Here is a 20,983-nt window from a genome sequence, read left to right on the forward strand (position 1 = left end):
CTGACACTGCTGTCAGGCAAGCCAGTGGAGGACAGAAGAGGAAAAAAAATTCATTTCAAAGCATTTTGCAAAGTGGTCCAAACACTTAGGAGTGGCAAGGTTTCTCTCCTCTTGCCCATCTGGCCACAGTGTGATGCTGTACCAAGGCATCACTAAAATGACACATTTCTCCTCTATTACCATGTATTTCCTGAGCTGTCCTAACTCTCTCATGAGGAGCCACTTTGAATTTAGTTCTCCCAGTTATTTGCCGCAAGCATTTGAAAAAAACTGAGAGGAGACCAACCCAACCATCGTTTGAACAACCTGCTTAGTTTCACTTGCAGGCAAACAGTGTCGGTGTCGCTTCACACACCCCCAAAACACATGTTTTCACGCTAAAGGACAGCAATTTTCTGAGCAACTCAGAGCACCGACTCTCTGAAACAGAGAACACCAAATTATCTATCCTATTCTTAAACGAGAACAGTCAAGAGACACTTTTTCACGTCAATGAAATTGGCAGTTTCCTGAGACAACAGAGAGGCTGACACCCCAACCAACTGCCTCTTCAGGGCAGGCCTCAGGAACACTGCCTCTAGCTCTGTACTTAATGCGAACGTCAGAAAAATTACATGAAGTCGTATCCCCCAACCAGTCTCCCAATCCACATCTCACTACAAAGTAAGTCTTGAGCCCAAATCTCTGCAGCATTCTGAGATCCTCCCAGCGATGGTGGAGGGACAGGGAAGTGAAGAGGAAAGTGGGAGGAAGAAGGAAACAGCTGCTTTCCCTTCCCAACCTTGTACTTCCTCTGAAAGCTTTGCTCTCCCCTTTAGACGTACAGTAAAACCCGAGTTTTCTTTTCTTCTGTCCTGGAAAAAGACAGGGAAGAAAGCCCTACTCTCCTTTACTCCTGCAAATAATCCCACCCTGTCCCTGACAGGTTTACTGGGGAGCTGGAGCACCAGAGGAGCAGCTTTCACTGGGCTGCAGAGTCCTGTGCAGAGACGACCTTCACTCCAAGCTCTTCTTATTTTTAATTCCCATTTGAAGCCCCATGAACTACTTCAGAGCATAACTAAATACCCACTCACCTTTTCACAGAATCAGGCCTTTAATTTTAAAAATATTTATCTTGATCTCTGGAAGACCTCATTCTAACCTCTGGTTGCACGACAAATGATTTGACAGACCATATATACATTTAAAAAAAAAAAAAAAATCACAAACTGACAGGAAACTCAGTAATATCAACCTCCCGAGCTACTACAGCCACTAAACCTGTCAAATTCCACAGGGACTGGGGAGCTGGTCACTGCACTACCCAGTTTCATGAATATTCAGGAGGAGGCATGATGTTATTCCAATTCACAGACTATAACAATTAGAGAGAAATTCTTAAAAATAAGGGTCAGAAATACAAGAGGCAGCTGTGTGTCCCATCCCAATGCTATGCACTGTGACACTTTTGCAGTGCCACTTCCTGTTTGTCAAGGAACTTTTACTACTGCCAGTAACTGTTATTGTCAAAAATCATTAAGTCATCCAGACCCAGGTATTTTAATTAGATACTTCATGGCTGGCTTCATACCCCAAAGACAGGATTATGGGCAGCAGCCAGCCCCGCAGCCACTGTAACCCAAGTGAGTGGCTGCTGTTGGGACTAGTTTCAGCAAAAGCCAGAGATGAATACTTGCAGGCACTGCCCCCAGTGTGACCATAAAACACCATTACAAAACTTGTATTCATGTAAAACAGGTAATTTTGAAAATGCTCCGAGCTGGATTTGAACATCTCAGTTCAGCAGATGACACCCTGTCTTGCGACAGGTTAACAACCTGTTGGGGATTTAGCATGCCCCAGAGCAGCCAGCTGGTTTTGCTGAGACAGGCAAGGATGCCACCAGGTCATGTTCGCAGGTGAAAGGCATTTTTGAAACAGGAGGCAATTGCCTTGAAGGAAAAAAAAGAGTAATAATAAAAAAATAAAATCAGAAGTCCCTCCTGACTGAGTTCAGTATCACAGATTTCTGGGAGAAGTGAGTCCTTGTATCCAGACCCTTCCCACAAATACCACCGGAGAGGAGAGGATGCGAGGACAAAGTTCAACAGTCTGAAGGATGCATGGTGCATGGTTCCCCTTGCATTTCTCTACAGCTCCTCCTGTAAACTCAGGAACCACACTGCTGATCGTTGGGGCATGTTGGCATGTCTTCCAGTTTCATACACCTTACCCTGGCTCCTGTTACAGGAAAGGTCAGTGGAGAGGCACTTCACCAGACAGTCCTGCTCCTGGGGAACACTTTGGTACCGAGGTGCCTGAGCTGCCCCAACCCATCTGAGCTGTACCCACATCTGCCTCAGAAGGTGCTAAAAGCAATGCTGTGACGGGGACAGTTGTTACCACTTCCATGGTGGTATTCAGCATTTTTTGGAGAGTCTTATCTCCATAAAAAAATATATTCAAGGACTCTACATATGCATACGGTGCCTTCAGTATTCATCACCAACTCTCCAAATGCAGAAGGCACGAGAGACCTGTGACTCTGTATTATCCGTTTAAACAACAAATACAAAGCTAAAACATATTAAAAATTTATTAATTTCAGCGAATCCTTAAAGAGTCTTATTTTTGCCTTCTGGTATGTAGGTCTTTAAGGCTGCATCTTTTTAAAACTTTTTTTGATCTTGAAAGTTAGGACCTCTGTCAAAAAGATAGACTACAAAGAAATTAGACTGAGCATCTCCACCTCATCCCAACAGTCCAGGAACTTTAAAAAGCCTCTATCATACATTGCAAGACTTTGAAGTTGGCGATATTGGAATAATTTCCTCTGCAACAAAGATGTAGAGATACATGGGACCAACCCTTTATTGGATCATGTGATTTAGAAATGTTGCTAGTGCTTCCAACTGTCATGAAAAAACCATGCTAAAATCTTAAAAACAGCTGCTAAAAATCTTAAAAACCACTAAGCTGTGGCTCACAGTATCTGTTGTTTGCTCCTCCATTTCCCCAAGCCAGGAGTGTGATGTGCATGCATATGCTACCTTTCAAACATGATTACTGAGTTCTGCTGAAGGCACTTGCATATGCAGAAAGAAAAGGAAGAAGTTTCAGTCCCTGAAAACAGATGCAGTGCATCTGGCCCTCCTACTCCATTCAATCTGAAAAGCTATGTATTTCTGAAAGCTGAAAAACCTAAAGGTGGGGTTATACAAGAGCAGAGTCAGACCTATATGCTAGCTTAAACCAGCAGCTACTTCAGTTTAAGGTGATACTTTGGGTTGTGAAACACAATCTTGGAATTGTGAGCGTATTTGCTTCAGCCAGCCTCTCCTTTGGGGCCAGTAATTCCTTTAATTGCCCCCAATCACCTAGAGGCATGTCCAGGCAGAAAAGTCTTTGCTCTATAAGCAGCATCCGACAGACAACAAAAAACTTAAAACAGAAAACCAGCTGGAGAAAATTTTGACAGCAGCTCATTGTGTCTCCTTAGAAGACTAAGCATATAAGGAATATAAAGCATGAAATGCCTTGAAAAAAATCCAATTTTGCCACCACTTTGGAAAAAAAGAATCAGTTTTTGTCACAGACTTTACTGATTTAGTGCCCAGTATTCTCCCAGGTTGCAGTAAGTTATATTCAGCTTTTATCATTACAAGAACTAACTTCACACATTCATTTACAGAAACATCTCAAAGGCAACCACTGAAAGCTGACTCTCTGCAAGATTTTAAAATATACCAGACTAATAACTGGATAAAAGTTACTTATATCAATAATTTGATCTGATCCTGCAAAAACTCGTGCACTTCAATATTCTTAATGAAGGTACTAACTGCACGACTAATAATGTGCTTCTGCAGAAACTTTGGCTGATGGGGCTCGTGCTCAAATGAAACTACAAAACTGCTCATTTTGGCTGTGTTAGGCAATGACTTTATAAACCAAAGGCAGCAAGTTACCTGGGAGAGTAAGACTGAACGTATCTGCAAGTGTTTGCAGGAGCAGGCTCTATTTTTCTACAGCTCTTTTTCAATGGCAAAAGCTAATTTAGAAATACTTGTTTCAAACTAAATCGCCTCTTTCAACACAAGGAAGATTTATTTTGGAACAGCCTTCGGGGTGTGTGAAAACACACAAAAATCTATCTTTCAGAAAGGATTAAGACGTATTTAGATGTCATAGACATTAAATGCAGACCTACAACTCCGATACAGATTTTAAATTATCATGTGAAACAGCTAACCTTATAATATCACACATCTTAGATCATCTGACTTGTGTGTGTATCTGTGTATTCAACATCACAGCCCCAAGCTAAAAAAACACAGACATAGAAGAAAGGGATTCTTGTTTCCTAATAAAGCTTCTTGCATTGAAGAACTGAAAACAGGGCAAAAGGACCATTCAAAAATGTGTCACAAAACACTTCACCGCAGACCTAGGAGCTTTGTTGTGAGAGGGGAAAGGAAGAAAAAAACAGGATTTTGAACAACAGTATTGACTAAAGGGATTATGTATATACAACAGTTTCCCGTTTACAATACCCGACCAGCGAGTTGAATGCAAGCTCAAGTTTTACCTGCCCAAGTTACATCATTTTATGACAGATATTAAGCAAACAGGGTATAGACCACAAAGCTGCTACCAAAAATACTTAATCTTCCAAGGAGGATATCAGACAGGCAATTAAAGAAACAATATTCCTCCCCAAATAATACATTTTATTATCTATAAATACACATCTCTTTCTTTTGGCTTTAAGTAGGAGCTCAGGAAGCATATACTTTTGTAGCCTGTATTTAGTAACTTAAAGCTTTCAAATTATATATAAAGTAGTATCTGTGTAAGTAAATAATACACAGAAAATAGTATCCTGATGACAATACTACAAGGTATAAAGACAAACTGTTTAGCATACTTTTGAACTTGTTTGCATACAAAAATTTCTCTGTTTTCATATTAGTCAGAAGCGGTATAGAGAAAGAGGCCCTAGGGCTCCCAATTTTTTCCCTTACTTTTTCATATCTGAACTAATTCTGCACCCGACCACAACAAGCATGCCATGCTTTGAAGGTTTTTAAAAGAAAAGAAAAACCAAAAACTAAGGTTGGGAATAGAACCACTGTTTTAGACAGGAAAAAAATGTGTTTTAGCAACTGGAAAAAACCCCTGCACCTCATAAAGAACAAAGACAGCTATCAATACAGAATAAACATCCTTGCTTGTACTAATAAGGACAAATATAATGTGGACATACAGCTATTGTTTGAAGTCAAGCACATCTAAAGCCTTCACAGTGACAGCTCCAGCCATCCCACCATGCTCCAACAGGCACTAACACAGCCTTGCAGACTGCAAGAACAATGTCAGCAAGAAAAGGGACGGTCAAGCAATCTGTGTGCCCACAGTGAAGCTTTCCAGAGCAAGGTGTAAGGAGGAGACGACAGTGGCAGCGGGGAGGGGAGCAGACCAGGGGTTTGCAGTCGATGCTCAGGCTCTCCCACAGGCACTGTCATGGGGCAGCCAGTGGCACTCCCGGCAGAGTACTCGATCCTGACAGCGGGAAACCATCTATACAAGTTCAACGAGTAAAATGGGGAATGCAAGTGCTAACAGAGCAGCATTCAGTTACCTGTGCCAGAGTGATAAGGAGAACTGCGAAGATTTCCTCTCTTGGGCAGAATCTGCTAACCACTATTTGGAAAACAGGAGATTTATATGCCATTATTTTTCCTTTAGAAGGAGCAGCACCTTACAAAGAATCCATTCAGCAAAGGAACCAAAAAATGCACTTCTGCCACTATCTCTCTGACTGCCCAAGCACCCGCAGCATTTTCCCTCCTCCCTGTGAACCTCTGCAGAGGAAGAAGTTTGAACTAAGTGCTGCTATACGAGGGCCATGGCCCCCACAGCAGCAGAAAAAAACCCCCAAATTATACAAAACATCTATTGTTTTTTTTCCTTCTGTCATCCTTTGCCTCCTCAGACCTGAACAATAATGAGCTTGTCTAATGTAGAGGGGAGAGGGCTTGGATGCGTCAGAGCAGATAGATGCGTATATGTGTTCACCAAATGCTGCCTACATCTGGCTGGGAAAGGGGAGAAGCACAAACGTGCATGTGAGGAGCTGCAGATGGTGGGACTGGAGGAGGAGAGCAACCCTCAACCTCTGTGCGAAACCCTGGTGTGGTTGCCCCTTGCAAATCTCAGGTGGGACACAACACAAAGGCTACTTACATAGAAGTTACCGGCAAAATTTTGCCTTACTGCTTTCACTGGAAGTGAAATTAGCTATACTTCTATAAAAGTGGGTGTGTTTTTTTCTTTCTTTTAATTAAACAAATGAACCCTCCTCCCCAGACCTCACGAACAGAAACCACTACTTCCTCAGCTGCTGCATGTTCACGTCTAAAAACAGCACAGAGCAAGGGTAGAACTGTGCTGGGTATGACATTAGACCTCTGTGTTGATCAAGCTCACAAACTGTCATCAACATGTGATACAGAATTTTGAAATTTCGGTTTTCCTGTTTCACCTTTTCCACTAAACAGATGAGAAAGATGTCTGTTAATGTGAATAACCGTAATAAAAAAAAAAATCCATTTTCACAGAATCTACCACATTATGAAATGAAGATTTAGAAAACCCACAACTGACCAGTAAAAAGAAAACAGATGTCTAGTCCTCTGATTCAACAAGCAAAAAAAATATGTTTTCCCTACCAAATCTTTTTAAAACCCCCAGTGGAAAGAGGAAAGTCAGTGATTTCCATTGGAAATGACTAGGGGAAAGGCATCTGAATTCACAGTGTCAAACAAAAAGTGTATTAACCCAAGTGGAAGGGTGTGAGCAATTTAAATTAGCTTGATATGAATCCCTTTGTCCCAGAACAGGGAACTGAGACTCTACAGGCATATCTCCACCGTGTTTGACTTTGGCTCAGAAGCATGCTTTTGAAGCGAGTCTCCTGACCATGCCCGCTGATGACATGCTTGTCTTTGCAGCATGGAGCCACCCTGGAGCATGAAGGTTTCACCTCCGACAGTGGGAAGCCAGGTGACACACTGCAGGAGTACAGTGCCTGTCCTCCAACTACTGCTGGGCGTCCAGTCCACAGGTCCAGGCCGGAGCTGGTCTGAACATCCACAGCATGGACATCTGGTCCTCAGCACCAAGCTTCTGCCTTTACCGACCCGCTCTGGCTGGGCCATGCTGCTTCTTGACACAGACACAGCTATTCTGGATGGAGAAGGCCCAATTCTCTTGCAAAGGCTCCAGGTTTAAATAACTTATAGTGCTGGTGGTTCTTATTTAGCTTTGTTTCAGCACACTGGATGTTTAAACAGCTTGTGCAAAACAAGAAAGAGTGCAGCCATCACCCCACAGCATGGCACAGGCACATCATGTGAGGAGCTGACCAAGCCTTTGGGATGTCTTTTTATTCTAATTTTGCTCTCATTCTGAGCTTGTGGAAACAACAGCTTTAAGAGCAATCAGAGAATTACAATCACAGTGTGTTACAAAAGCACAACCTGCACCTCAATTTGCTGCTTCTTATGGCCCATGTCCCTCCATGGCCTAAGATGCAAAGGATTAGTAGTGCTGTGGCCTCCGAAGTCACATTTCAAGTTTTATAAAAAGCATTTTTGTCCATTTCTATTAATGTGACAGCACAAAGCAAGCTCTCTGACCCACTGATTAAACCAGAGGTGTGCTGTTAACTTCAATAAAAGCAGAACAGCAATTACAGTCTGCAACAACTCTAACCACTCCCCCAAAAAACACCAGGGAGGACAAGTATACAAATAGGAGTAGGTCTGGACAGTGTGGTAGGCAAAATTTGTGAAAACCCATAAAGGAAAAGCACATGCTGTCTTTTCAAAGTGAGATTTTCAAAGGAGCTCAGAGAGTTCCTCAAAATTCATGGTTCAGAGGCTCCTTCAGAAATCCCAGCTTGAATTGCTCAACTGCTCTGCTCTCTTTAGCAAGAATAACACAAGACAGACATCTAATTCAGAACAAACACTAGAGAAGTGAAGTCTTCATTACCATAACCCCACATCTTGGTAAAGTGGATGTGAAAGTCAAGAGCCTCTCAAAAGCTGTATTTCTTCTAACATATGTAAATGACACACACACACAAAAGCCAGACAAGACCATGTTGAAATATTCCTGGGGATCGTACAAAACAGAACTGCAACAACTGCCAGTTACACGAAAGATTGTGCTACCCTCAACTGTTGATACCGCATTCATTTATCCAGTAAGATATTCGAGATATAGAATCGCTTGACAGGTTGGAAATATTACCCTCACACCTAAAATAGAAAAGATAGAATCACAGAATTGTCTAGGTTGGAAAAGACCTTGAAGATCATCCAGTCCAATCATATAGGCCTAATCCTGTTCTCATTTGTACCTGAGCAACCCTGCAATTAGTTCAAAGCCCATTCCTTTTCAGATGCCTCGACCTTTGCAAACACTCAGTGGTTCATAAGGGCTTTTTCACTCCAGCCTCTTTGCGCCCACCCCATCCTCCCCAAAGGAGTGAATTCCAGTTAGAGCCCACACCCTTGCACCGTGCCCTGCTGCACAAAAGTTTGTGGGCTTGGGGCTTAGCTCCTAAGGGACATGGAGGAGTAATGGCATTTTGTACAGCACTGAGCACAGCATCTGTACCACACCATAAAAAAAAAATCCTTGCTCCTGCTGCAAGGCTACATCCTTCCAGGAGAAGGGAAGCTTGTGAGCTCAAACTCACCACGTCAAAATACATGTTTCCGTTCACATCATACATTCAACCTTCACACAGAAGGATACCAACAGAAAACACTGCCTTGAAAGTGCCTATTTAAAGGTGCTGCAAAATTAATACAATTTGCATTTTTAACTTTTAAATGCATTTGCTCAAACTCTGCTCCCTGTTCCACCCCAGCACTATCTTTGACTTGAATAGCCTTACATCAATAAGGAAACTAATGAACAAACAAGAAACCAATATTTATAATAATGTCTTTAAAACAAACAGAAGCAAAAAAACCTGGACAATGAAGTCTGTTCCTTAAAACAAATGTGCGGAGATGCTATTTGTGAGGCTGCTCGTGAGTTCTGCAGTACCTGGAGTGCCTTCTAAAATAGAAAAGCATTTTATCTTGAGGCGAGTCACGCACATGGAAAAATACGGATTTTACAAATCTCAAAGGTCATGATGGAGGGACTTGACAGTGGCACTTTGTGTTCTGCTGTAGATAATTCTGCCTTATTAAGCAACCACCTCTTAGCTGCCACTTCTTCTGGATTAGGTTAGGCTAAAAGATGGCATTCTACAAAACTGTAAACACCACCAATTAAAAATCAAACCCAATTTTGCTTTAATTAAGAAAACAGCCTCATAAAATTAAGGAGGTTCCTAAGATACACAGCAGGTTGAAAACAGGAGGTTATGTGAATTCCATTTTAGAAAATGTAATTACACCTTTGTGTTATAAAGACCACGCTTCCAAGACTATTAATAGCAGACGGCGAGCTCTCCACGCCTTTTTACATAACCTGCTGCAGCACCTGGGCGACTCACCTACCCAAGCAATTAAACCATACTATGCACTGTAGCATCTGAAAGCTGTTTTTCCTCTCTTTCTATTATTCAAAAAACACCTCCATGTTTTACAGTCGGAAACAGTATCATTCACTTCAGTAAATTCGGTGAACTACGAAGTCTGCTTGTCAACTACCAAGCCTGCTCAACTCTGCCCATGTCCCACATATCAAGATGGAGTCTTCATTTTCATGTAGCTCTCTGTCACCTAGCGAGGACTTCACTCTCTGCTGTGCAAGTCCACCACACCCCACGGACACGTGGGCAATCCTTCTGTCACCCTGCATTTGCCTGTGTGTAGCTGACTGCAACCTTGACTGAAAAAGGACAAAATTAATCTCCTTTTGTCTTGGATCTGTAGGTACTAACGCAAGTCCAGAAGCAACAAAAAAATAAAAGCTTTGTCTGTAGGGGGGTATAACAGACAAAACACAAGGAATAAAGTTGGTGAGGAAAAAAAAAAAAGAAGTTTTCAAGACACATTTCAGACCATAGCTGACACCTAGCTTCTGCTTTATGTTACATCCTTCAGACAGGCTGAGTGTAGTGGGGTGGGAAGTGCAGGTTCCTAGCACATGCCAGTGTGAACAAGGAGTAACCAGAGCTTCTTGAACTGTAGGTATGGACTGTATTTGTGTACACACAAATGTATGTATGTGATCCAAGCAGGCCTGAAGGCAAAGGGCCTTATGTGACATTCATCTCCTGGTTCCCCTTTCTCCATCCCTGCACGTGCTGGAGGTATTGGATGAAACCAGACTTTCCTCCAAGTGACACAATGGTCCTCCCTGATGCCAAAGGCATCCTAGATTCTTGGGGTGGTGAGGCTCTGCTCTCCCTTCCTCCAGCACCATGCACCCAGAAAACTAAAATTCAGCAGATCTCCCCCTGATGTAGGCTGGCAAAGCTGTGCTGCTTGCACCCTTCAAAGGGCACACCACTACACTGAGGTTATAATCCACTTCTCTGCTAGCAGATGCAGTGGGGAACAGGCTGCTCCAGTGCTGTGAGTGATCTCTGTAAAAAGCAATGGTAACTGTTGACTCTTTCATTGCGATGAAATTAAAATCCATGCCACTGTGCCAGCATGTACACCTCCTGGTGGACAGGGAGACAGCTCAGCTGGGGTCTCTCACCTCCTCCTCTTCCCTTCTGGTATATTAAACTCTGTGTGATCCAACCTTGTTGGAGGGCTCGGACCTTTCCCTGCACCTTCCACTCATGGCAGACCCACCAGAAATGATGCTAGGAATGCTGGAACCTCCCGCATGTTTCCCCATTCACCTTCCTTACCCAGAGTTGCTGACACCGTACCTGCAGTGCCTCTTTCTCCATCCTGAAATGGGAAATGGAATGAGGCCCAACAGAGGGGAGATGACGGAGACCCACCACCAGCCTTCCTATGCTGCAGAAGGCACAATCTCAACTCCAAGGACAGCAACAGCACCTAGTGGGTGGTACCTGTTGAGGGTGCAGTGGCACCACCACTGCATCCCAGTATCACTTCTCTGTCCCTCTGTCCCCTCAGTATCACTTCTTCCCCCTCCATCCCCCCCCAAAATATGTGCAGATATGTCTTGTACGGTCACGGGTGAGGCCACACACAGCAGACAGAATGTGGATGGCTGAAAAAAAGTTACCTGAAAGCAGGTTGCAACCTGAGTGTCACTACTGACTTCTTGGTGCTCAACATCCTACCCAAAGCCTAGAGAAAGGGAAAAGAGCTTCATCCCTGTTTGTTCCATGCAGCTCAGTTTCAACTGCATGATGTGGTGCAGAAAGAAGCCAACATAATGGCAACTTACAGATTTTTCCTGCTACACAAAATCAGGGGATATTTTTTTTTCTCTGCAGGAAAATTTATGCTTTTCAATGTCTTTGTCCATCAACTGACATGCCTATGTCTGACTTACCTTGACAGCATGTAGCTTTGAAAACCTAATCATATTTACCTTGGTAATATGATTATCTGTAGGAGCACCAAAATGTAATCCGTTATTGTCTGAAAAATTATTATAAAGTTATCTAGCTTTCTATTTTTTAATCCCAACAATATTATACAGTATATTGCAAAGATTTACTTACTAACATAACTTTATACATTAGTGCTTGATTTAACTGAGTAATTTATACATATGTAAATGTACGGTTCAGGCTTTGCAGGATCCTGGGTCAGAAAGGACATACCTTCTTCTGCCATACAAGACAAGCAGGGGAAAACACATTTCAGTTGTGGGGAATGAATCTTTTTTCCCCCCAAACCTCAATTTCACAGAATTGCTAGCCTAAACTATAACAACACAGAGGAAAACACAACTGTGCTTGTCATTTATATTCATATATGGGGTGAAAGGCTTTTTAAAAAAAAAAGTCTAGAAAGGAAGGTAGCCTTTGCTTCATTTTTCATTCACTTCTAAATTTTCCACGATAGAAAACCTTCCTTAGGCAAAAACTCTGAAACATAATTGCCAAGAGCAGCATTGACTTTGAAATACATCATGAGAACAGAAAATACATTTAGCATTCATGACAGGAAAGCAGTTGCTATGAGTATAACACAGTAGCCCCTGTAAAGGAACCTTGCAGTTCCTTAAATATGTACTCTAAATCTGCATATTGAAGCCTGAAAAGCAAACCCTGAGAGTCCTAAAAGTTTCCCACTGGCACATCGTGTTTTCTCCAACCACCGGTGAAATTTTCTTCTCCTAACTGATTTGCCAAGCTCTTTACCCTACCACTGCAGCAAATAAAACTTCTGCTAAGCCCTTCTTACGAAATCAAATACCATTCCTGAAATTTCTCAGCGTGTTATTTGCAAACTGCAGGCCAGCAGATAGATACTCTCCATATGCCAAATTATGTCATTTCCATTTTCTAGGAATACTTCTTACAGCAAACTGGCAAGGGGTTTTATAGTTGGGTTATGAAAAAAGCCAGCTCTGTTGCCTTTTTTCATAAAAAGCTGCACCTGCTGCACAGCTAAGCCTGGTATCTGGTGGCAGCCCCACAGCTATCAATAGCAATTACAGGTGTAGAAGACAGCATTTGTCAGAAAGGACTGATTACATCCTTGGAGGTATTAACATACATGTAGAGATGAATTTTGTGGGTATTTGCATGGCTCAAATAGAGTCTGATTTCCCATATTTATCATGGGATAAGTTGGTATCTACTGAAGTTTCAGTGTACAGAAGTCCCAACATGTAAAACCAAACTTCTGCATTTTCAGGTTAAATTATGAAGATAAGCCTTTATGTTCGTGTAGTGGAGATCCTGCCAGAGAGACTATGAACAGCTGAAATCAGGGGTGAAAAAAATGTTTAAAAAATTTTTTTAAATCAGGATTTGATTCTGCTTCTTGTCTTTACCTCCTATCACACTCACAACCCTACAGAGCCTGTGGACTTGGTACTTACCTCTCTGAAACAAGGAAGCCACAGGATTACTAGAGGGTTAGTGTTTCTTCCTTTCAGAGAGTACACCTGGAAATCTCATATTTGTGTTTTAGCTGTTTTGAACTGTTCCAAGCTAAGCTATATCCTCCACCAGAAGAGTTCTCCAAGTCATAATAATTACAGATTAAACCATACTTCTAATACAAAAGCTGTCATCAAACTATGATCTGTCATTATCCTATCTATCTACCATCAAATTATGTTTTTGTGATGGTCTGGAGGGCTGGTGACTCACATGGTTGCTACCAATCTTCATCATTTCAAGACAGTACTGTGCAGCAGAAAGCTGTGTAGCAGGCTCCCAAGGAAAAGGGCCAGTCTGGCTGCCTGCACAGGAGCTTTGCTGATAAAGAAAAGGGTGAAAAGAAAGATCGAGTAATGGAAATGCACTGAACACATAAGCAAACCTGCTGAAATGTCTTACTCTTCCACTCTCCTGATGGCTAATGAGGGGTTACCACATACCAGCTAAGCACCTGTGTGGTATAACCACAGGACTTCCCAAGGCAGGGTTGGACCTAGAAAGCTTTGAATTGGTGGCCAGCAAAGGCAGCCAACACAAACACGACTATTCATGTGTTACCGGCTCAGGTTGCCTCATAGGGGTTAACGAGCACCCACCCAGGCAGAGCCCTCTCACCCATCCGGCTTCGGCAGATGCAGCTCCCTCTCAGCATCTGTCCCTCTATGAAGGTGTCTAATTAATTCCCTAATAGTCATGAACGCTATGTTCTGTCCCAGCTCCTCTTCAGAATTGACAGCAAAGGGTTTTTCCCTTGTCTGATGAATATTACCTTTTTTTATCTGCCTGAGTTTCTTGCTAAGTAGCATAATAAGAGCCTAAAATATGCCAGAGCAAACTTCTGTGGGATTTGTTTTTAAAAGCTTTGTGTATTAAGGAAACAAGGCTGATGCATCTGTGCTGTTCATCTGTCTGTGCATCATTGTATTGCAGTGACTTCTGAACCACTGGTCAACTTCAACTAACATCTGGAAGATGATCACATTTCCACAAGTTTCAAAGGAAGCAACAGAGGAAGGCACAAACCTGTGCCCTGAAGAAGGCAAAAGGCTGGCAGAGACCAACGGTGATGGATGCTAGTCAGTGTGATGTGTGGCTGGCACGTGCACAGCTCAGAAAGCCCACCAGCAGTCAGCGACTGCTCCTGCACAGCTCAAAGTGACTGTGAGGACCCAGCCTCTCAGCACGCTCATGATAAAGAACATGGGTGCACAGGTGCACTCAGTGTCCCTCACAGGACGCCTGGAGGAACTTGCAAGCTGTGTGCATAAGGACTGCAAGTCCCTTCTTGGGGGCCAACCGCCTTACACAAGGCCTGTAGTGCTGAAAATGGACTGTGAGGGACCTGCCCCAAGAGATGCAGCAGGACGCTGGTGCAAGCAGTGGAATGGCCCTTATTACCTGAGTCTTAACTCTGTTGCTGAATGTCCCCTCTTCAGGGTGGCAGAGGAAGGCCATTTACCCTCCTGAAGTGACAGCTGAAGTCAATAAGCATCTCCTTCTTTAGAGACAGCGACCATCAGTGGTATACAAGGTCACACACCTCTGAAAAGACTTAGTTCAGCATGTGCGCTTACCATTCACTTCTCAGACCATTAAATTGCTGTTTTCACGCTATTCTTGCATACATCATTCTGAAACTCGGGCTGCCTGAAGGGCTTTAAGTTCAGTGAATAACAGAGTCTCCATTCCACACAAAAGGTCCAATGTGCTTCCAGCGGCTCACAAGCAAACTCCTGATGCTGGGATGACCCCGCAGGGTGGACAGTGCCCCCAGCTCTTTGTTTTGCTCCTCTTTCAGGCCTCTGCCTGTAAGACACATGTTTCTGAGAGACTCTTCTTTTGTCTCCGGCGTGTTCAGTTTGGAGGCATCTTCTGTGGTGGGCTGAGCCTGCACTGCCCGCCCACTCATAGCTGCGGAGGACGGGGCTCTGACCTCTCAGCCCTCCCCCACAAAACTAAATGGTGGAATTCAGCTCCTCAGCAACATCCTGGAGGCCTCCTCCAGCACTAACAACCCATCACACTTTGTGAGCCCTACAAAAGCCAGGCAAATCAACCATTCCAGTTGCAATCAACCCTTCGCTGCATCTTTCCAGAAGATGAATACCGAGGCCATACGCAGCTCTGAATTTCCTAACGGGTAGAAACAAATTGAATCTTCACAAGCTTTACTAATCATAAATTAATTTCAGAATTACTCAGGAAATGAGATTTGTCTTGTAGGTCAATAAATTCTAAAGATAAATCTATTCTGACCACGATAACTTCAATGTCCTTTTGAGTGGACCTCTCCCCCAGTGATTACTCAGCAGATATTCCTCTCTGCTTCCTTCCCAGCACCAGCTGCTCCCAGAAGGAATTCTCCTCCCCATCTGCCTGACACAGGGACACAGACAAATGCAACTGTAAGCGATGTTTAAACTCCAAATCCAATCACTGACTTGTTTCCTTAGCAAAAAAAACCCCAAAACAACCACCAACACAAAAAAACATGCGCTTGTTTCTAACCACCCGGCCCACTGGAAAAGGCCTTATGTAGAAAAGGCAATCTCAGGTATGGAAACAGCAATATTCTTCCCAAAGAAAACTACGGCAACAAGAATTCTAGGCATACATAAAAACAAGTACCTGGGATCATCACCTAACCTCCAGATTCTGAAATAATTTTACACCAGTGTTGCTGAAATCTTGTTCCATAGAGCTAATTTAAGATGAAGCTATTAAAATGAATTATAATTTGACATGAACCTAGCAGGACCTGGCCCTAGTTCCCACTAGCCTTGTGTCCTCAGCCACCCATTCACCACAAAACTGAGACAAATTCCTTCTCCACTAGACAGGAGCCTTTGGCGTCAAGAAGCTGACTTCTGAACAAGCGGGTTTTTTTCCATTTACATGTAATTACACACTAGCCTCCGAACAGCTAGAAGCTCCATGTTCTTTTTTTGTATCATTTGTTTCTTGTGAATACACATCGAGCACAAACCCAAACCACATTAATGATAACCTTGTTAAATATAAACTAGTAAGCAATTATACGAACTGCTAACACAAACAAAAAAGCCAGGAAACTCTGATTATATGTTCACAATAGTTTCTGAAAACTAAATAAAAACAACAACATAAGGCAGCCTGTCTTGCCTGATACTGTAATAGAAAATGGTTTCACATTACAACATAACTCACGTGTCTCGGCACAGAGGACTAGTCTGTCAAACGATGCATCAAACTCAGTTTAAAGCCCGCTGCAAGGAGAGTGGAAAGGTGGGAGGAGAGACAGCAGATGCACACATGAACTGCAAAAAACATCTCTGATTCTCCCTCTCTGCTTCTCCACATCCTCCTTCAGGTGAGCTAATGCCTGCCTCTGAGCAGTTGCTGTGATTCCCACCCGGTCGTGCCGAGAAGGGCTGGCCATGTGCTGGCCATTTGGCTCCTTTCTCTCCATTGAGAGCAGCGGAAGGTCTGCTCGAACCCTCTGTCCTTGGGCTCACGCCAGCCCTGTGCATGCCTACGATTTATCTTCTGTGCAGCCAAGAGTGAACCCAGCAACCGGAGCCTCTACCACGTCTTTTCATTGAGATGATGAGGAGCAAACACTGTACAACCTCTGTGGGCTGCAGCTGTCCGTTCCTGATGTTTAAAAATACATACCTTTTCCAGAACAAACACAAATCTATTGAAGGCAGGCCAAAGTCTGACCCAGGCTGCACATGTGCAGTGTCATGACAGTCAGCAAAGCCAGGGGCATAACCCAGAGCTCTCCTGCACCAGCCATAAGCAAGGGCTACAATAGAGCGCCTCACACTTGTCAGTGAAGTTATGCAAGGTCTCCGCCACAGTTAATTTAGCTCTCAAGAAAACAAAAGAGAATGAGAAAAACAGCACTTTCCTTGTATCTTACACCACAAGAAAATATATAGCACAAAAGAGGGCTGCTATAGGACTGGAGGAGCACCTTGACAAGGTTTCATTAGGTGACTTCCCTTGCCATGAAGCCATTCAGCCAGTTTGCACGCTAGCAGCACAGTGGCACTTGCACGACACTGGATTTCTAGGTTTTAAACAAAAACAGTAATTACATTTCCCCTTAAACTCCACAGTGTTCTCATGTAACAACAACAACAGCAACAAAAGGCATCAGTTGTGGAAGGGAAAATTCAGTGTTGCAAATAGGGGCAAGGGAAAACAATGACGGGAAGAGGAAGGGCTGAGGGAAGAAGCGATACAGGTGAGATCAGAGCATCCTTCCCAGAACTGAGCACAGGATCAAAGTGTGCAAGCAAGGAAAAACATGGAGGATCCTCAGGAACCCAGAAAGGTAACATAGGAATCCTGCATGAATAATAAACTCACTAACTGGACGGCCAAGGAGAATCCAGTCTCTTGAACACCAAGAGGGTACTGCCAAGCGCACTGTCACCAACAAGGAAAAAGTTCCAAGAGTAGGAAAGCTATTCCCAAATCACAGTCTGTGGGTCACCCCCTTCTCACAAGGCCAAGGGCAGCAGTGTGCAGAACCATGTCATAGACGTGCACAAGCATGTGTGTGTGTGTGACATTGCTGTGCTGGTGATCCACGGCGCAATTAGAAGGTGGTCACTGCTGCAGGAAATGTTTTGAGAGACACATAACTAGGTGAGGATGGGTAAGTAGCCCACCAGTAGGCATTTTACTTTGGAAGGTGGGGCTCCCTAGCACAGCACCTGAAAAGTGTCTCAAAAAAGCCACCAATACAGTCCAGATGGAAGAAGTAAAAACAACCAACCGTGGGGCACACAGCTAAGACAACCTTCTCCTGGAATATCTCCAATTTCTCCAAGTGAGTTGGTTTTGAAAGGGATTTTTCTACAGCAATCTATGCTCAATTACGCTTATAAACCCTTGCAATAACATGTGACTCAAAGTCTACCTATTTGTCCAAGGGAGAAACAAGAAGGGAGTGTGGCAAATGGGGAATGTGGGAGTGGCGACCCATGTGGGCTTGGGGAGAGCAGTCATTTCCTCCGGCTTCTTCCCTGGCTCTTCCTCCCCCCCAACCCCTGCCTTTGATAACCGAGTATGTTGTCGAAGCAGTGAAGGAAGATGATTTTACACCCGTGGAGCAATTAATCTATATGCATTTGCACATTCTTACATGATCGCGCTTTCTCAGCCAAAAGTCTCAGCCTTTCAAGCAGGTGAGGTTATTCGTTTGAGATGAGCTTATTAAAAGGCAAAAGCGCACCCGGCGGCCAGGAACAACCCAGAGGAACACGAAGTGCTTGCAGATAAAGAGCTTATTTAGGGAGGTAGCGAGACGCTGCTTACACCACGCGCGTACACCGTTAATCCGTGGGCATCGGTGGAAAAGATGCCCTCTCCCTTTTACTCTTGGCTGAGGGCCGGCTCCCAGCCCAGCAGAGGCAGCAGGGCGGGCTGACGCCGCCACCAGCCCTGACCTGGGGGTGACAGCCGCTCCGGGGGGTGCTGGGCTGCAGCGGGGGGCGGCGGCTGTGCAGCCAGCCCTACGCCTGCCTTTCCCATCAGGAGCGAAACTTTCAGCCACAGGCGCCCAGGCGGGAACGCTTGCTGCCCCCCGGGAGCTCGGGTACCCCTGCAGACCGGCCCCTGCGCGTCCCCCCCTCCCCCCCGAGCCCCGCCGGTGCCGCCGCTCCCCCCGGCCCCGCGGAGGGAGACTCCGCGCCACCGGAGCTCCCGCCCCGCGGCTAACGGGCCTCCCGCCACGGGTGCCCGCCGCCGCCCGGCTGCCGCGCCCGCCCTTCCCGAGGGGCAAGCCCACCGCCCGCGCATCGCCCGCACCGCCCGCGCATCCCGCGCACCCGCCGTCCCCGCGGCGCGGCTTACCGGGACCGCTGCAGCTCGAAGGCGGCGGCGGGGCCGGGCTGCCCCAGCTCTCCGCCGCCGCCGGCGGGGCCCTGGGGGCTGGTGCGGCCGAAGGGCGCCGGCAGCACCCCCGCCGTGAAGGAGTTGAGGCGGCCGCGGCTGCCTGCCGCCGCGGCGCCCAGGAAGGCGGCGGCCGGCACCTGCACCGCGGCGAAGGCGTCCTCCTCCTCCTCCTCCTCCTCCTCCTCCTGCGCCCGGGGGGGCTCGGCGGGCGCCGCCGGGGGGCTGCCCAGCCGCGGCGGCGGCGGCGGCGGCGGGGCCTGCCGGGGCCTGGCGGCGGGGCCGTCGTTGCCCGGCGGCGGGGGCCGCCCGTCGAGGGAGATGCTGGTGAGGAAGGAGAGCGCGGCCTGCCTGCGGCGGGGGTCGCTGCGCGCCGGCGGCGGCTGCGGCGGCCCCGGCGGCGGCGGCCCCTTCCTGGGGCAGGGCTCCGGCGGCGGCAGGGGCCCGGCGGCGGGACTGCCGGGGCTGGCGGCGGTGGCGGCCGCCGCCATTGTCGGCCGGCTCCCGCTCCCCCTCCCCTGCCTCCCTCCCTCCCTCCCTCCCCGCTGAGCCGGGCGCTGCCTCTCGCTGCCTCCCCCTTAGGCGGGCGGGCGGCGGGGCATGGGTGCCGTCGGCCCGCCGGGGTGCATGGGGGTGGTGCGGGGGTGCTCTCCGCCCGGCCGCGCCGTACCGCGCTGCCCCGGGCCCCCGCCGCCCGCCCGCTCCGTATTTATAGGTGCAGCCGCGCCGCCGAGCGCCCTGTGCAATAACACGGCAATCACGTGTGGGAAACGGGGAGCTGGAGGAAAACAAAAGCCCGGCCAGCAGCCCGGAGGAGGAGGAGGAGGAGGAGGAGGGAGAGGAGGGAGAAGGGTGGGTCTCGGCGAGCTCCCTCCTTTCAACCTCTCTTTTTTTTTTTTTTTTTTTTTTTTCCCCTTTCACCCCCTTCCCTCCTCCTCCTCCTCTTCCTCCTCTTCTTCTTTTTTCCTTCCTGGATGCGTGGGGGCGGGCGGGAGCCGGGGAAGGTGGAGTCTGTGCCCGTAGTACGCGGCACATGGCCCTCGGAGCCTGGCACCGGCAGCACCGGCCCCGCGGGCTGCGGCTCGGCTCGGCCCGGCCCGCCCGCGGCTGCTGGAGCGGCCCCGGGCTGCCGCCGTGCCGTGACAGGCGGCCCCGGGGGCTGCCCCGCGGTTTTTCCCGGGTGGGGGCCAGTGCCCCGGGGCAGACGCGGGCGCCCCGGCGGGCGGGAGGGGAGAGGCGGGGAGTGGGGGGGGCAGCGCCGGGGATGCTCTCGGCTGCCCCCGGTGCGTCCCCAAGCCTGGCTTGCCCCGGCTCGCACAGGCGGCCTGGTGCCGTGTAAGGCGGGCGTGTGCGTGTAACATCTCACGAGTTCCCTAAAGCGTTACAGCAACCCCCTCGCCAGCCTGTCCCTCAGCCCCCTCCCAACCCTTCCCTCTCCCCTGCACCAGACTTAGTTTGCCCTCTCATATGTAGCCCAAGCCCCAAATTTGTGTTTTTCCCGTCTTTTTCCGAAGGGATGGCTGCGGTGCAGCTGACGGCAAGGGCTGCTCGCTCCCTGCTCCTGCAGCTGCGGCTGGGGAGGGCGAGCAGCCAGTCCCACCTCAGCGTAAAGCTCCTTCATTTCTTCATTACTTTATTTTGATCGACTCAGCCGTGCCACAAGTGTTCTTGTCCTGTGATGATAATTTCATCAACGGCTTATGTAAGGGTTGGATAACAGATACATACAAACAGCAGAACATATGGTTGTTGCGAGATAGCAATGCGTGCCTTCTCCATGAAGCATTACAATGACTTGTATTATATTCCAATTATGGTTGATATATGATTTACCAGCCTTCCCAAACTGTCACAAATATTGTAATGTCCCCTACAATATTATCAAAAGCTCGCTAATTTGATAAAAAGAAAATAGATTGATCAGAAAGGGGAACCTGATCCTATTGTTGGAGGAAGCTACGGTCCCAGGTTTGCGTTCCTCTCAAAATTGACCTTTTGAGCATTCAGTGACTTCAGAATTGAGCTCTGACT

At 46.7% G+C, this 20,983-nt stretch overlaps 1 protein-coding gene across 2 annotated transcripts in view; it reads right to left on the bottom strand.

The window, feature by feature from the left end:
• Positions 1-19,443, bottom strand: part of CABLES1 (Cdk5 and Abl enzyme substrate 1) — a 76,347-nt gene extending 56,904 nt beyond the window's left edge. The window contains exon 1 of one of the 2 annotated variants that reach the window (XM_074820824.1): positions 18,914-19,443. In XM_074820824.1, the coding sequence (XP_074676925.1) occupies positions 18,914-19,443 (530 nt within the window). Of the gene's footprint in view, positions 1-16,252; positions 16,495-18,913 lie in introns of those variants that run through there. The other variant, XM_074820829.1, reaches the window with a different exon arrangement.
• Positions 19,444-20,983: the final 1,540 nt, after the last annotated feature.

The sequence above is a fragment of the Strix aluco genome, chromosome 1 (genome assembly GCF_031877795.1).
Source record: "Strix aluco isolate bStrAlu1 chromosome 1, bStrAlu1.hap1, whole genome shotgun sequence".
Classification (NCBI taxonomy): Eukaryota; Metazoa; Chordata; class Aves; order Strigiformes; family Strigidae; genus Strix; species Strix aluco.